The sequence below is a fragment of the Palaemon carinicauda genome, chromosome 8, assembly GCF_036898095.1.
Source record: "Palaemon carinicauda isolate YSFRI2023 chromosome 8, ASM3689809v2, whole genome shotgun sequence".
Lineage (NCBI taxonomy): Eukaryota > Metazoa > Arthropoda > Malacostraca > Decapoda > Palaemonidae > Palaemon > Palaemon carinicauda.
The window spans coordinates 12,101,631-12,119,578 of record NC_090732.1 but is presented as its reverse complement, the minus strand read 5'-3'; the positions used below and the strand labels follow the sequence as shown (position 1 = coordinate 12,119,578).

Below are 17,948 nucleotides of genomic sequence, written 5' to 3'. Positions count from 1 at the left end.
TAAGCAGTCATAAGGAGCATGACTCATGACCTCTGCCTGGAATTTAGAAATTAATATTTTTGCATTTTTTATTTGAACATCCGTATTTCCTGTTTCAAATGTTTTTTTTTTCTTATAAAAAAAAATTTGTTTTATGACTAAATTGTCCTTTTCTTTTATTTATGTAAGCACATCCAGTGCCTTATGCAAGCCTTTTCTAACCAGTGTATGTAAATATTTAATTTTTCTTCAAGAATTTGAGGTAAATATATTTGTAGTAGTTTCCCATAAACTTCAAATACACCATGTTTTTTTATTTAGACTGACAGAGATTGTAATTTCCTTCTTTCGATGGTGTCATGAATAAACTTGTTACGTATCTCTTAAGTTATGTTCATTGAATATCTTTCTCTGTTCACTTATATATTGATAATTCTCATGTTGTGTTTATATTGAACGATGCCAAAATCGTCAGACAATACAGTAACTAAATATGCCTAAAGCATAAAATTTGCTCCGAAAATATGCAGACGAGTACATTATGCTAGCACAGTCTTATTCATGAGGACATTTAGTTTATATAGCATATATATTTCTAGATTTAAGGAAAGATGCTCACTGCTGCTTTGTAAATAACCCTGAGATATGATGATTATGACCTTATGAACCACAATATTGAGGGAAATTACCACTAAAACCCCATACTTCTGCATACTAAAGAGTATTCAACTGATCACCACAAAATGAAAAAAATGAAGCCTGTATTTCTTTGTCTGCTTGTTTATATAACTAAAAAATTTTATGTTATAGTTATGCTGAAAGATATATGAAATGTCAGAGATTATAACTAAGTACTGTATGCCCGAAGAGTAAAATTTGCCCAGAAAGTCAGCAGACGAGAACATATGCTAGCAATGTTTTACTTATTTGTTCGGCGAAGAGAGCGAGCAAGTTGCACAATCTCTTATGTAGTCACCCATGCTTGTGGAAGGAAGGAGGGCCTCTTCAGTTTTGTGCCGGACTTTGAGGCTAAGACTCAAAATCCAATGGTGCAGCACCCAAGGTTTGAGTCCTCCATCCCCTCCCTGTGGGAGGCTTCGAATGGTGATGATGACAAGATGCTCTTGTGTCCTGTGAGGACTTTTTGGTGCTAACTGTAAAGGACCCCACGCCTCAGGCCTGAATGTTGATAACCTTTCGTTAGCACTGGTATGTCCAAGAAAGAGGTGTCTTTCTAGTTTCGTTTGACTATCTGTAGAGCCTTACGCCTCAGCTGATGAGAGTGTCAGGGTGCCAGCCAGAAACAGGGCTCATGAAGTTAGGGGTATTGTCTCCACTATAGCTTTTAAAAGAAATCTGTCGTTGGGTCAAGTGTTGAATTTAGGTGTCTGGAAATGTCAGACAACCTTCCCAGCCTTCTATCTGTGAGAATGTACTCACAAATCCCTTGACACCTTTATGCTTGCACCTCAGGTGCTTGCTCAGGCCATTGTGTAGCAAGCCCAGCTCCCTCATGGGACAGACTGCTTCTTGTCTATGGTAACGTTTTGACGTAAGTCGGGAATGAATGTAGTATACTGTAACTGGCTCTTTTCCTTCATTCTGTCCCTCTGTTTGGGGTTTAGCAGTTGAGGTGTTACAAGTTGGTCTGACCAGATGCTGTTAAGTTAAACTTCAGAGCACCATTCTTTGTAACCAAAGAAATATATCTCTTCATCCACTATGCGAGTTTGAGGATTGTTTATCTATTGTCAACCCATTACTTATGTACCTGGAATTTGAATTTTACCGACGTCCCTTACGTGGGTAAAGTTTCTATTTGCATGGTATTGTACAATTCATTGTACAACCCAGGGCCTATCAGTTCATCATCCTCATGGTAAACAGATAGGGAGTGATAGTGCCCTCGCTTTGCTTCAGAGATCAAGCCTAGAACACTCAGAAAAGTTACAGAACCCTCGAGTTTTGATTCGAAGGGGACTTCAACCCTCCAAGCATTTAGTATCCCTAATTAAAGAACAAGGTTTTGTATTTTTCCTGGGAACAAATGACATTTTAAAAGTTATGAGTAATTTGCCAAGTAATACAAACCTGAGTCCTTTAATATAACTTCCCTCTTCAAACTATCCCTCAAGTCCTGGGCTGAAGTATCAAAAGTGAGTCATGAGTCGACTGGGAGGGACGGGCTTTTCGCCCCACACCCTCATCAGTTGTGTCACTGCATGTTATTCATTTCAACAACCGATTCCAGCTTGTGCTGAAATAATTTCCCTAATTAAAGGACTTATGTTTATGTAATTAGGAAAAATACAAATTACTTTTAAAATATGTTATGTTTGATACAGAGTGCAGGATGTTTATGATGCAATATTTACACAGCAAATGATCAGTGTGAGAAAGTGTACATAGTGTTGGGTATAATGGTTCCATTACATAGGAAACTAGAAAGCACATTTACAAGTTTACTCATGTTAGCATAGACATAGTTTACTCCAGTATCTGATATTGATTGTATACATACCAAATTAGTGAGGTCCAAAATTAGATTTATCTGTATCAGACTCAGGGGAGTATGATAAATGCCAGAAAATGACAGGTTGAAATCCGTTATGTTGAGATGCAATTGTATTGAACTCAAAAATAAGTCAGAGCAGGAAAACTATGCTTCCAGCTTGTGCTACTTTTATTTACTTTTGGTAGAATAAGTTTACATGAAATCATACCATTCTCATCAATATTTTTCTGTTTGTGTTGTGACAGGTGGTTCTACATCAACTAAATATTCGTCTAAGTTACCACGATATGAAAATGTTTCAACAAATCTTTGAGTCTTTACCAAAACAAAGGGAAAGTACTAAAAAACAATCTCCTACTGAGAAATCACAGCCAGCTAATTTTCAGGGTAAGTTTCATTTACCGTAATTACAATATACAGTAGAATTACAATATACAGTAGTTATGGATATGATAATGAGACTGTTCGTAAAGTCATAATGTCAAATGATATTTTTTTAAAAATTTTCTTTAATTTGGAATACATGCAATTTTGGTTATAGTTGTACTATTTCCTTTGGTGTAACCTTATAAGATTATTCATCTTTAAAATATTTTAATTGATAATATACCTAGGGAGCTATGATTGAGTAATGGATTTTTTTTCATTGAAATTAAAATTGCTGCATAGATTTATTTTTAATTATAAGATTAGATTTTTTTTTACATCCACCTGATGTTCATAGAGCCTTCTCTTAAGCAAGATCTTAATTGTCATTTACCCTTAAAAAGATTTGAAATTTTGAAATTTTATCATTTTCTTACCTGCAATTGGCAATGCCTTTAGTAAAATAATGAAACATTCTATCATTATGAAGCTTCCAGTTATTATTATTATTATTATTATTATTATTATTATTATTGTTATTATTGTTATTGTTATTAATATTATTATTATTATTATTATTATTATTATTATTATTATTACTTGCAAAGCTATAACCCTAGTTGGAAAAGCAGGATGCTATAAGGCCTGGGCCTCCAACAGGGAAAATAGCCCAGTGAGGAAAGGAAACAAGGAAAAGTAAAATTTTTAAGAAGAATAACATTAAAATAAATATTTCCTATATAAACTATAAAAAACTAACAAAACAAGGGGAAGAGAAACAAGATAGAGACAGCGTGCCCGAGTGTACCCTCAAGCAAGAAAACTCTAACCAAGACAGTGGAAGACCATGGTACAGTGGCTATGGCACTACTAATAATTTGGGGGTATTTGGTCTGTCATAAAGAACTCATCAGAAATTCTAAATAGATACACAATGGATGGCCTAACCTTTAGGAGAAAAGAGACTTGCCATTACAAGAGTAAGTAAATTGGTGTTAATTATAGGTTTTACATTTCTTAATGGTATGTACCTTTGCAGAAACAATCTTATCTGTTTTTAAAAAATAGATTATATCTGTTGCAAACAGAATACAGATACAGACTATTGTTGTTATTATTATTATTATTATTATTATTATTATTATTATTATTATTATTATTATTACCGGTAGTATTATTATTAGTATTATTTTTTAACCTACAACCCTAGTTGGAAAAGCAGGATGCTATAAGCCCTAGGGCTCCAACAGGTAAAAAAGCCTAGTGAGGAAAGGAAACAAGGAAACTACAAGTAATTAGCAATTAAAATTACGAGTAACAATTAAAATAAAATATTTTAAGAACAGTAACAGCAACGTTACAGGATTAAAATAAATCTTTCACATATAAACTATAAAAACTTAAAATAACCAATAGAAGATAAATAAGATAGAATAGTATTCTCGAGTGTACCCTCAAGCAAGAGAACTCTACCCCAAGACAGTGAAAGACCATGGTACAGAGGCTATGGCACTACTAAGACGAGAGAACAATGGTTTGATTTTGGAGTGTCCCTTCTAGAAGAGCTGCTTACCATAGCTAAAGATTCTTTTTTACCCTTACCAAGAGGAAATTAGCCTCTGAACAATTACATTGCAGTGGTTAATACCTTGAGCAAAGAATTGTTTGGTGATGTCAGTGTTATCAGATGTTATGAGGACAAAAGATAATATGTAAAGAATAGGCCAGACTGTTCAGTGTATGTGTAGGCAAATGGAAAAAGCTGTAACCATAGAGAAGGATCCATTGTAGTACTGTGTGGCCAGTCAAGGGGACCCAGTAACTCTTTAATGGTAGTATCTCAACGGGTCACTGGTGCCCTGGCCAACCTACTATCTTGAGTAGAATAAATCTGTAACTGGCTACAGAATTTTTATTTATGATTCGTGTTTGTTTAAAAGACTGCGCTATATTATCCCCCCTCTCTCTCTCTATTTATGATTCATATTTGTTTAAAGGACTCTCTCTCTCTCTCTCTCTCTCTCTCTCCTCTCTCTCTCTCTCTCTCTCTCTCTCAAAATATTAGATTTTTGTTGCTCATGTCACTTGCATAGATTTTCTACATGAGTTAAGTATTAAAAATTGTGATGCTACACTGCTCTACTTATTGCCACATAAGGTGACTAATTATGACTTTTCATTTTTTATCATACAGCCCAGGTAGAGAAATTGTCTGTCCTTGGATTTCACCAATCCGACTGCACTCGTGCTTTGGATGAGTGTGCAGGAAGACTTGATGATGCTGCTCTTTGGCTTACTCATAATGCTCAACCTGTTCCTGCACCCACAGTAAAATTGCAGGATCAAGGGGCAATAGGTGCCATCAACTTCCATGCTGTTGAAATAAAAACTGGCAGTGTTAACATATGTGTAATTGATGACTGTGGAGATTGTGACGTGCCTTTGTTAGAAGTTTCACTATCCCATTTAGGTTTGAAGCAGGTGGGTAACCTCCGGTTCTGAATCATCATCATTATCATCATCATTATCATCATCATCATCTTCATTATATCTAATCTTAAGTATAATTAGTCTGTATTCATTAAATCTGTAAACACTTCAATCACTAATGAATAAAAAATATTTTCTGACTAACACTGCTGTGCATGAACCTCAGGAAACATCTTTTATTTTGATGAGTCTTACCTGTGAATCAGAATGCTAATACTGTATCTACAGAGTATGAGCATTCTTTCTCAACACCTATATTCTCCCCATTGAGGGCCATCCAGCCTAGTATTGTGAGTCAGATCGTGTGGCTGAGACTGCCTTTGGTGGTCTAAGACCCCCACTTAAATACATTAATTTCTTTATACCAATGCCTTTCTTAAGTTTTGATCACCTTTTGTTGTTTGTACTTTTGGAGCTTTGTGGGTAATGATATTTTTCATATATATTACTTAGTTGAGCATTAGCAGGATGTGTGTTTTGCTTTTCAAACTTATGTGTTAAAATGAATAAGTAGGTTGTTATTAGAAGACAGACCCTTGTGTGCAGGAACCAGCATTGGGATCTCAACTAAAGATGTTTTGAATGTTCCAATTGTTTAGTTAAACAATCTCAGAGTATGTTTCATTGGGGTATAAGAGGTTGTGTGATAGAGATGGAAAGCGTACAAAGAAAGGAGGGGTAATTATTTTAAGAAAAAGTAATCTAATTTCATTCAATCTTCCTCTTCAATTGTTTCCATAGCCAATAGCTAATCCTCTTCCCTTCCACTGTCTACCATCATACCCTATTTTACTGTATTAAGTAACCTACAATGTTCTGATAATTTACATCAAGGTAATAAATGTAGTTTCAGAAGTGGTTGATCTTAAAGTTAGAAAGAAAGTTAAATCCTTCTTAGAAAATTTTGATTCTTTCTTTTTCCTTCCCTTTGAACAAATGTTTGGGTCAATACTTGTTTCAAGCTTCTTCATTAAAGCCTGTTTCAGTGAACAAAGTTCATATTTGCCCTGTATCCACTCGGAGTCTGTAGAAGAATTATGGGTTGAGCTTTCTGATACATTTCCTGGTACCTTTACTTCTGTATCTGGACCTAGGGCTAATGTTCAACCTTTTGAGTTCCTGTATTAATAATGTGTCATATCTTATTTCCCCCTCTTTATCTAAATAAATGAGTACACCATTTCATTACCAACTCCTCACTCCTGCCTGGTTATTATTCTGTTAGCTTATAAGCAATTCAGTTCTTTACATGAAGACTTTCCTTATGATCAGCCTCATTCCTATTTGTACGCATAGTCGTATTCAGATTTGGTAAGTTCCTTTTGTTAGATGGATGATCCAACACTATGGGTTGTACAGTACTGCCAATTTTGAATGATTGACTAGGAGATTTCAGGTACTAGCACTAGCACTTAAATCAAACTGCCAATTCTGATCAAACTGATGTAAATGTGGTGGCTAGTACCCCCAGGAATCTAGATTTTAGGTGGTGTTTTTGGTTGCAATAACTTGAAAAATAAAGTATGTGGATTATGCTGAGCTCAAGATTTTTTTAAGACAAGATTTATATGAAAATAGTTTCCCATTAATTATTACCACCGCCAACGAAGTTGGAAAGGGGTTATGTTTTACCCTTTTGTTTGTGTATTTGTGTGTGTTTTTTTGTTTGTGAACAGCTTCCTGGCCACAATTTTAAACATCGAGTAATGAAACTTGCAGGGATTATCTGTTATGTAGATTGCTGGAAATGATTAAATTTTGGAAGGTCAAATGTCAAGGGGTCATGGTCAGGCGAAATGTCTAATTCACGTAATCAGCCATAAGTTTGGACATTGTTGTGACAGAGACTTCAAAGCTGGTTCATATTTGATATATGAAAATCCATGCCAATTATAAATGTTAAGGTCAAAGGTCAAGATCGAGAAATAAGCTGCTGCGGTGGAGGTCTGCTCTCTACTGAGTGCCACAATTTTCAGAACAGAATTTGATGAACATTAGATTTAACCATTTCTTTTTTTTTACAGGATTATCAAGGAAAGGGATCTGCTGGATGCTCACTTTCAGTTGACTATTACAATCGTGCTTTGTCTGGCTGGGAGCCTTTCTTAGAACCATGGGGGTAAGCATTTTCATTATGTTCTAGCAGGATTGCCGCAATGCTTTCCTTCGACTATTGTAGTTTCAGAATCCAGCTTTAGTGATGATGTAATGTGCTGTACTGTATCTCCATTACTCTCTTTACTGAAGGTATATTTTTTGCAAATAGGTAGTGTACCATATTGGTTATCCTCTTTTTGCTCTAAAAAGGATATGAACCGTTTCTTGGGTGAAACTGTATGAAATATAAAATTATAGCACATAGGTCAGTCTAACCAAGTTTCTCTGTGTGTTTCTTTGACGGTGTTACAAAAGTGGTAAACAGAATACAGTTCTACCCTGGAGATCAAACATTATTCATTCCAAAACCATGCTCTAACACTGAATCTATTTTCCCCTAACAATCAATGGAAATAGCATTAACTAACCCCCCCCCCCCCGCAGGTTGCTCCTATTATGGGCCATTTTTACACATTTTAAAATACTAAAGTAGAGTACATATAAGTATGCTAAAAAGAATAAGAATTTATAATTAATTGAATAAATTAATAAATATTGAATAATTTAGCATTCAACTTCAGAGTTATCCTCTTTAAGTTAGATGCTGATGAATACTCCATAGGTATTCTAGTTAAATGGTATATAAGTAATATTGTATTGTACATACAAGATAGGCAAAACTCAAATTTATTTTCTCCGTATTTTACTTTTTTTTACAGTATTTTAAGTTATTGTCTCGGTTTATTTATGTAACAAAATATTTCATTTCTTTCAATAATTTTTTTTTTTTTACTGATTTCAATTACTTTTTTAAAAATCACCTCAATAAATTTATTCTTATTCTAGGTGCCGAGCTGACTGGGACAAGAGTCCTTCACGTGATCTTAGTGGTGAACGTTTGAAGCTCTCGGTTCAAACAGAAGACACAGTTAATGTGAATATTACAAGCACTTTGCTCGAGTTGTATCAATTAGTTAAAAGTAATTGGACAACGGATTACTATTACAGGGACAGGTAAGATGAATTGATGACTTTGTTTTCTTTAGGAATTAAAAGTATTTCATCCAGCAATTGGACATCCCAATGATTTGTTCTTCAATTATGGGAAACAGATTTTGTATCTGTTTAGTTTTTGGAGGGGTTTAAAGAATGCTAAGGTGCAAGCAGCTGTCTATAAATTTATTCCAAATTATTTTTTTTTCAATATTTGACCAAATGTTTGATTACTTGACTTTTCATTTTAAAGTAGCTATGATTATCCACTTGTAATTCTTGGCAAGAAACCAAGATTGAATGGAATTTCTATGAAAGACTACTTTTAGAGAGGCACCCTTATGCCATCATAAGCCTTATTAGTTTTACAAGAGCTTTTCACTTTATAGTTGCCTGTCTTCTAAATAACTGTTCCTCATCATTACATGTGCAAAACATATCAGTCTATTTTGCAGTTGTTGCATGTAACATTTATCTATCACTTCCTTATTCATAATACAGTCTTCCAAACTTACTCTGGTCATGAATCTATTATTTAGATTTAGAATTAATATAGGATTTAATTAAAGTAATTTTTTTGTGTGATGGTTTGTGATAGAACTCACCAATGATTTTTTTTAGTGATATTTAACAGATACAACATATACCAATTGATTTTATGTTTTTAAAGCATTCTTTATCCTGTCTATTTGCATCTAAAAGTAAGCAATGATTCTTATTGATATTATGTAATTATACAAAAATATATTTTCATCAGGTTGGAGGGAGAGAACAGCATGATATCTGGAGAAGAGTGTTTGAAGGCCATGGTTGTTAGTCCTCAGGGCTACCGTAGACGTTCACCATTTATACCATTTGCTCTGAAGAATGACACTGGATGTGACCTTTCTTTCGCAACTTTAACAACCACCCCTGACAGGTAATAAAGTTCAGCATTTTTGTCATTTTGAATAGTCACTTTTACTCTATCTTATTTAGTTTTTAAATTTCATTTATGTAACTGAAGTGGATGTGAAAGACAAATTTTATACAATAGATTATTGACCTTTCAATATATTTCCTTCCAAAAATGACAGATTAGGATTGCAAATATGTCACTCATCTTATTCCTTGTACAGAACTGTAGTTGTAAAACAGCTATTTGCAGCAATTCCTTAGCTCGTATTATTGTAATTGCTAATAGTTAGTTTAATCTGAAGACTTGAGTTGATATTCCTAACTTTTTATTGTTTATCTAAAAGATATTTTCTTATCAGAAATATAAGATCTTATATGATGTTGATTAACCTATTAAGAACTTAAGGATTGGATAAACAGGAAATTTTGAAGATTCCGGTAAGATTTGTTATACATTTGTCGATAATACCTGTACGATACTTGATATACAGCACATTAGAGGTTGTTAAGGGAGGATCATATAAAAAAACAATTAACAATTAGAAGTCATAATAAAATCTCATGGAAATTTATGTACTGTATATATAACCCTATTTTTAATTGGGTACTTGCTAGAGCTCCCTTTATTTTGAAGTAGGGAAGCCGTACTGTATTACTTCAGTGTTGTGGTATTATTTTGCGAGTGAAAACACCATAATCTAACAGTTGGCTTTAGGGGTGCATCATGCACCATCCCTCTGTTACAAAAATTTAGATTTAGATGACAATGTATTTTAATAGTTTAATGTCTAATTAAAAGTTTATAATTTATTGCAATGTAAAAATTTTGAAAAGTGACATCATTATATAATTCCCTTAACCCATGCCATATCTTTTCCTCCCTTTTCCTTCAAAGTCTTGGGTTATAGGAAATGTGTTCCTTGGAATAATAGAGGCATAACCAAGAATTTACTTAGATATTTTTATTTTTTTTAAATGTTTATAACTTTTCATTAAGTTAGAAATACTTGTATGTGCTTTTAAGACTTGTATATTGCAGAGGGGTACTTCAAGTATCTGCACTTTTCTTACCACTTTTGCCCATTATTGTACCTCACTTTTTTCTGTTGCCATCAGTGTTTTTGAAGTTTCAAGAATTTTATTAAACTTAGCTTGCAAAAAATGTTGAACTACTAACAGTATTTTGTTAATGTGAAGCATATACTCTTCAATTGATTGAATAAGTGATACGGTTTACAATATAAAGTATCGTTAGTATCACATATGGCTATAAGTAACCGAAAGAAAAGCAGCTGTTTTGTTATGAACAACCAATTTGGAAAACAGCTGTTTTGCTTGCATTTCAACTTTTTTACGATAGTAAACAATTACCGTAGTGGTTACAAATGGCTTTATGTAGAATATGACTGATATATTATTGCATTATACCTTTTTCGGGCTATGAAAAGGTAAATCAAATTGCACAATAACTACCTAAAGAAATGGAAGAAATGGTAAAAAGTTTCCTAAACTTTGTAATCAAATACACTACCACAAAGCTTAAAACTATAAGATTATTGTTCATTGATAACAGGGATGAAACACAGTAGAAACAATTTATTTTAGTTGACAAAATATTCAACCTTTTCAATATAGCACAAATTACCCAATAAAATTAAACTAGAGCTGGAACTTTGTAAAATTTTGAGGGATACGAAAGTTTGATATGCCATTAAAATTGGCACTGAATAAAATATAAAAAAGCATGTTTTACTATAAACCACTTATATACCCTCTTACAATAAAGTAAAAATGATAGTTCAATTGATAATTTTCTATTTTTAGCAAGAGGAAAAAATATTCTGTTGTTTGCCTTAGTTGATTTATAAAGCTTAGAAAGAAGTCTTGATCATTTTATAAACATTAATATGTGAATATTACTGTACATGCATTATTATTGCATACAATGAAGTGAAATACAGAAAGTCCTCAAGTTACAAACTTAATTGGTTCTAAGAAGCTGTTTCTAAATCAAATTTTGGCATAGGGTAGGCTTCACCACCTAACTTGCATGCCTACGATTTTCAGCTGCAAAAGTCAACAAATAGTCCTGTTTTATATTGCAAATATCATCTTGCTTACTGTATTAAATTATATAGTATTGTTTTATTACAGAATTTCTTTATGAACTTTTGATACAATATCTGATATTTATAATTTTAGTTGGATTTGTGTTTGTAAGTTGAGACCCTTCTGTATCAATTTTATGGAAATTCTGTCTATTTTGAATAAATCTGTACTTTTTAACCACAGCAAATATAGTTTGGTCAATAGCATAGTGTGGGCAAGCAGTACACAAATTAATGAGTGTTCAATTTTAATTTTTTCTTAAACGTAAATGTCAGGATGTGTTTACAGTATAAGTAAGTTTCAGCTTAAAAAAAATTTTTAAGAGTTTATATCAGGTTTATAAGAGTTTTAGGATGGTTTATAAAAGTTTAAATTTATAAATAGAATAAAGAAAATATGAAATTTTTTGAATATAATGAAAAAAATATACCGTAGATTTCTGTATCTACTTGCGGTTTTTCAGCTATTACAGTGGTGCGTGGAACAGAACACCTGCGGTAGTGGAAGGATTACTTTAAATGGCAATATAGCAGTAGATAATGTTTTTGATGGCTTAGACATCAAAATAACTTCTAATTACTTTATAAAAGAATACGAGGCTCATCTGGATCCATATTGCTCAACTAAAGTTGATGGGACGTTTATGGCATTTGGGTGTTGGGAATGGGAGGAGATCAAGCAAAAAGATTTGTGGCTATATGTTCACCAACATCTTCATCCAGTATATCTGCCATTGCATCACAACTAATATGTCTTGCCATCGATAGTATTCTTTTAAACTTTCCTATCTATTGGTGGGAATCCTTTAATGGTTCCTGCAAGCAATGACTGCCTGTGGTTGCAATAGGGACATCACTCCTATTATGAATGCTATGGCATTGGTGACATTGAATAACTCTGTAATTCTTTACATTTATACAGTATGTGTAAATAGTCTTGATACTTTGTCTTAATTTTTTGTATGTGATTGTCTTGTATTATTTACCATCACTATCCAAACTACAGCCATTTTATAGAAAATTATAAATCTGCATAATAGTGTTTCAATAGGGAAAGCAGCTATTTTATGAGATCATCTCAGTCTATTTAAGAATTCAGATTAGTCTTTTATTACTGTTAACCATTAAAAGTAATTAACATCAAATTATGAATGATGATTTTGAATTATACTTTTTCATTTGTTTTTCAGTATGGCAGATATGGAGAACCTTACACTGAACAGGATGCCTGAATTGGAGTGGACATGTGTTCCAGCTGGCAATACAGTTCCTTTCTCTTTTGAGGGACGTGGAAAACAGAGACATCGGGATACACACGAATTGAAAGTACATCAGTTACTAGTTCAAGTGGAGGGGTGGAAACCAGTTGGACCTGTGACGGTTGATAAAGTTGGTGTTTTCTTTCGTTTAGCATCTTCGCAGCCATCTTCAGCCTCATCAGTTGTAAGATATTTTATTCTTTGATTAGAAAGTTCAAAGATATCTTTGTTAGTTTTATCTGTTGATACTTTTTTATCTTTTGAAGAGTGACACTAAGGTTTTAGCAGTTTTATTCTTTATTAATTGTCTTCATTGAAAAAAGTGTAATTTACATTTTGATTACTGAAGCACTGGAGTGTTATACAATTTGATAATTGTATGAATTACATAGATATGAAGAAATCTTTCACGCAAATATATTCACCTATAAGGAGTAAAGTGAGGGTTGAAGAGCTAATAAAACCGGGGGTAAAAAGTAAATATCAGGAAAGGTTGAAAATGGCATATGACGAGGTGAGAGTAAGAGAAACTGGTAATTTAGAGGAGGAGTGGAAGTTAGCAAAAGAAAATTTTGTTGGGATTGCAAGTGATGTATGTGGCAAGAAGGTTGTTGGAGGCAGCATGAGGAAGGGCAGTGAATGGTGGAATGAAGGAGTGAAGGTAAAAGTGGAAGAGAAAAAGAGGGCTTTTGAAGAATGGCTGCAGAGTAATAGTATAGAGAAGTATGAAAAATATAGAGAGAAAAAGGTGGAAGTAAAGCGCAAGGTACGTGAGGCAAAGAGGGCAGCTGACCTGAGGTGGGGTCAGGGACTGGGTCAGTCATATGAAGAGAATAAGAAGAAGTTTTGGAAAGAAGTGAAGAGAGTAAGGAAGGCCGGCGCAAGAATTGAAGAGACAGTGAAAGATGGAAATGGAAGGTTGTTAAAAGGAGAGGAGGTAAGGAAAAGGTGGGCGGAATATTTTGAAAGTTTGCTGAATGTTGAGGATGATAGGGAGGCAGATATAATTGCGGTTCCAGGTGTTGAGGTGCCAGTGATGGGAGATGAGAATGAGAGAGAGATTACAATAGAGGAAGTGAGGAGAGCACTAGATGAAACGAGAGTAGGAAAAGCATCGGGTATGGATGGTGTGAAAGCTGAGATGTTGAAGGAAGGGGGTGTGACTGTACTTGAATGGTTGGTGAGATTGTTTAATGTGTGTTTTGTGTTGTCAATGGTACCAGTAGATTGGGTCTGTGCATGTATTGTACCACTATATAAGGGTAAGGGAGATGTGCATGAGTGTTGTAATTCAAGAGGTATTAGTTTGTTGAGTGTAGTTGGAAAAGTGTATGGTAGAATACTGATTAATAGGATTAAGGATAAAACAGAGAATGCAATCTTGGAAGTACAGGGTGGTTTTAGAAGAGGTAGGGGTTGTATGAATCAGATTTTTACAGTTAGGCAGATATGCGAGAAATATTTAGCAAAAGGTAAGGAGGTGTATGTTGCGTTTATGGATCTGGAGAAAGCATATGATAGAGTTGATAGGGAAGCAATGTGGAATGTGATGAGGTTATATGGAGTTGGTGAAAGGTTGTTGCAAGCAGTGAAAAGTTTCTACACAGGTAGTAAAGCATGTGTTAGAATAGGAAATGAGGTGAGCGATTGGTTTCCGGTGAGAGTGGGGCTGAGACAGGGATGTGTGATGTCGCCGTGGTTGTTTAACTTGTATGTTGATGGAGTGGTGAGAGAGGTGAATGCTAGAGTGCTTGGACGAGGATTAAAACTGGTAGGCGAGAATGATCATGAATGGGAGGTAAATCAGTTGTTGTTTGCGGATGATACTGTACTGGTAGCAGACACAGAAGAGAAGCTTGACCGACTAGTGACAGAATTTGGAAGGGTGTGTGAGAGAAGGAAGTTGAGAGTTAATGTGGGTAAGAGTAAGGTTATGAGATGTACGAGAAGGGAAGGTGGTGCAAGGTTGAATGTCATGTTGAATGGAGAGTTACTTGAGGAGGTGGATCAGTTTAAGTACTTGGGGTCTGTTGTTGCAGCAAATGGTGGAGTGGAAGCAGATGTACGTCAGAGAGTGAATGAAGGTTGCAAAGTGTTGGGGGCAGTTAAGGGAGTAGTAAAAAATAGAGGATTGGGCATGAATGTAAAGAGAGTTCTATATGAGAAAGTGATTGTACCAACTGTGATGTATGGATCGGAGTTGTGGGGAATGAAAGTGATGGAGAGACAGAAATTGAATGTGTTTGAGATGAAGTGTCTGAGGAGTATGGCTGGTGTATCTCGAGTAGATAGGGTTAGGAACGAAGTGGTGAGGGTGAGAACGGGTGTAAGAAATGAGTTAGCGGCTAGAGTAGATATGAATGTGTTGAGGTGGTTTGGCCATGTTGAGAGAATGGAAAATAGCTGTCTGCTAAAGAAGGTGATGAATGCAAGAGTTGATGGGAGAAGTACAAGAGGAAGGCCAAGGTTTGGGTGGATGGATGGTGTGAAGAAAGCTCTGGGTGATAGGAGGATAGATGTGAGAGAGGCAAGAGAGCGTGCTAGAAATAGGAATGAATGGCGAGCGATTGTGACGCAGTTCCGGTAGGCCCTGCTGCTTCCTCCGGTGCCTTAGATGACCGCGGAGGTAGCAGCAGTAGGGGACTCAGCAGTATGAAGCTTCATCTGTGGTGGAAATGTGGGAGGTTGTGCTGTGGCACCCTAGCAGTACCAGCTGAACTCGGCTGAGTCCCTGGTTAGGCTGGAGGAACGTAGAGAGTAGAGGTCCCCTTTTTGTTTTGTTTCTTGTTGTTGTCGGCTACCCCCCAAAATTGGGGGAAGTGCCTTTGGTATATGTATGTATGATAAGGAGTAAAGTACATAGCTCATGAAAGCTTTATTGCAGAAAAATAGATTAGATGCAGTCGTGGGATGACAATCTTGGTGATATTCATTTTATAAATTTTGTATATTAAACAACTCAATTCTCTGCTAAAATTTTATTGAGGTAACCAGCTGTATAACTTGTTCTTATACATTACAGTACTATATTAATTTTGCTTCCTGTACATTACTGTATATTTTTTACCTGTAATGTTTACTGAAATAAAGGTGTAGAATGGTATTCATTTGATTGTTACATTATAGGGGTCTTAAATTTCAGGTGAAAATAAAAGTTTTGATTTTCAGGGCTACGAACTTCCAAGCGCTAGGGTTGTCATGGCTGTAACATTGGATGGATCAGCAAGAAAGCTTGTGACAGTGAGATCAGCCTTATTATTAACTAATAATTTGCAGTGCCCTGTGGATATCAAACTGGAGAATGTTGCGCTTCGTCTTGGAGGTATGGAAATTATATTTTTTCTTATGTGGTATGTGGGAACTTTCCAGAGTCATGGTATTTAATTTCATAGTTTATATTCCTATGAAACCAAATTGAAAACTCAGGTTCTTGGGCTCTGGTGCGATTCCCTGGCCGACCAGAATCTATTATCATAAAGTTGATTATCCCTTGGGTCTCTGATCCTGAGGTAGAGAGAATCCAGGTAATAAGATATATATATATATATATATATATATATATATATATATATATATATATATATATATATATATATATATATATATATATGTATATATGTATGTATGTATGTATGTATGTATGTATGTATGTATGTAATTTTTATATTATTTATTTGTACTTATTTTTATTTCAGATTAATGTATAAGTAGATTTAAGCTAAAGGCTTGAATGTTTTTTTTAAATCTTTTGTGAAGTTTCATGAATGCATAGCCTATGGTAATCTAAGAAAACAAGTGTAGGCTATGCCAAGTCTACATTAAATCTGATTACTATTCATACCCTTTCGGTTCTGTTGATGTTTAATACACAAAAGAGTAGAAATACTGAAGTATACACGGTAACTATAAGAGTGTAATATATATTTATAATTAAAATCAACTAAAAAGTAACAGCAACAAACATAGTTTGAAACTAAGATACAAAATCATATTTGTTCCAACGCAGAGACTTACCTCGAACTACTTTCTTAGGAGGTACCTGGAATCTCCTCTCAACCGACCAGAGTTTTGTGTAGTCTACCCTACTTCCGTTTTCGGTGGGGACTAACTCAGGCGTAAGGAGAACGTGCCCTGAGGGTAGTCCTGAGCTAGGTCGGCGTTAGCTTGGGTCTCGCTCGTCAGTAAGTTCTCTGGTCGCGTCGTGATACCATCACGCCGCTCTCCATTCTCTTGCGACCCTTTGTGTCCCCGACTCGTGTGTCCCACGTGGTTCCCGCGTGGTATCTCTGTGCTTTCCCTTGTGTTCTCGCGTGTTCGCGTAATTCCCTTGTGCTTCCCCAAGTGTTTTCCTTATCCTTTCCCTTCGTGCCTGTGTCTTGTGGTTTTGTGTTGTGATGGAGCAGACCCGCCGTTGTCCTGGGCCTAGAGCCGGGAAGTCGTGTGGAGCGTTCCTATCCAAGCCGGAGGTTGACCCGCATTCCCTTTGCTCTTCCTGTAGGGGTAGAGTTTGCTCGCCGACGGATACGTGCCCGGAGTGTGTTAGCTGGAGTGAGATCCAGTGGGTTCATTTTAGCACAAAGAAAAAGAAGTCCTCTAAACGGTCCCCCAGGAAGGCGAGCATCTCTTCGCCATTGGCGTCGTCAGGTGAAAGGTCTGACGAGGTTTCTGTTCCTTCTTCCCCTACCCAGGGTAGGGGACGAGGTAAGTCCGTTGCGGGGAAGGTGCCGATGGCTCTTCCCCAAGAGTCTAATATTCATGGTGTGGGGGTTGCCGAATCTTCACAGGCTAGTGGGGGGCCTGAAAGTGCTTTGTCTGGGGGTCTTGGAGACTCTGCCCTTGTGATTGGGGGGCACGTCTCCTCCGATGACCCCATGTGGAGTAATACTGTTCCTGTCTCTTCGCCCGCGTCTTGGGCCTGTGTTTCAAGTACCTCAGCAGCTGATGGCGTCCAGGATAGGTTGGACTCAACGGTAGGGGAGCCCTTCTGGTGGAAGCTCCCGAAAACCCCAGGTAGGTCCCCGTTGAGGATGGAGGATGGCCTAGATTCCTGGTTCCCCAGCGTGGTGCGACCGACCTCCCTTCCAGCCCCTCTGTCGGCGGTTCCTGACTCGTTTTTGCAACCCTCGACCTCAGAACTCAACAGTTCGCGAAGACCTCCGTTGCCCCCGAGCCCGCCCGTCGGTCGGGTTATGCAGTATCGTCGGGGTCTTCGGAGGCCGGCTCATCGGTCTCTTCGGAGGGTGA

The 17,948-nt window shown here is 36.0% G+C and overlaps 1 protein-coding gene across 1 annotated transcript in view; it reads left to right on the top strand.

Annotated features, from left to right (window-relative positions):
• Positions 1 to 17,948, top strand: part of Vps13D (vacuolar protein sorting 13D) — a 390,232-nt gene that overhangs the window by 228,196 nt on the left and 144,088 nt on the right. The window contains exons 45-51 of the mRNA XM_068377692.1: positions 2,740 to 2,881; positions 5,055 to 5,341; positions 7,375 to 7,469; positions 8,294 to 8,461; positions 9,198 to 9,359; positions 12,636 to 12,888; positions 15,873 to 16,026. Coding sequence (XP_068233793.1) covers positions 2,740 to 2,881; positions 5,055 to 5,341; positions 7,375 to 7,469; positions 8,294 to 8,461; positions 9,198 to 9,359; positions 12,636 to 12,888; positions 15,873 to 16,026 — 1,261 coding nt within the window. The remainder of the gene's footprint in view (positions 1 to 2,739; positions 2,882 to 5,054; positions 5,342 to 7,374; positions 7,470 to 8,293; positions 8,462 to 9,197; positions 9,360 to 12,635; positions 12,889 to 15,872; positions 16,027 to 17,948) is intronic.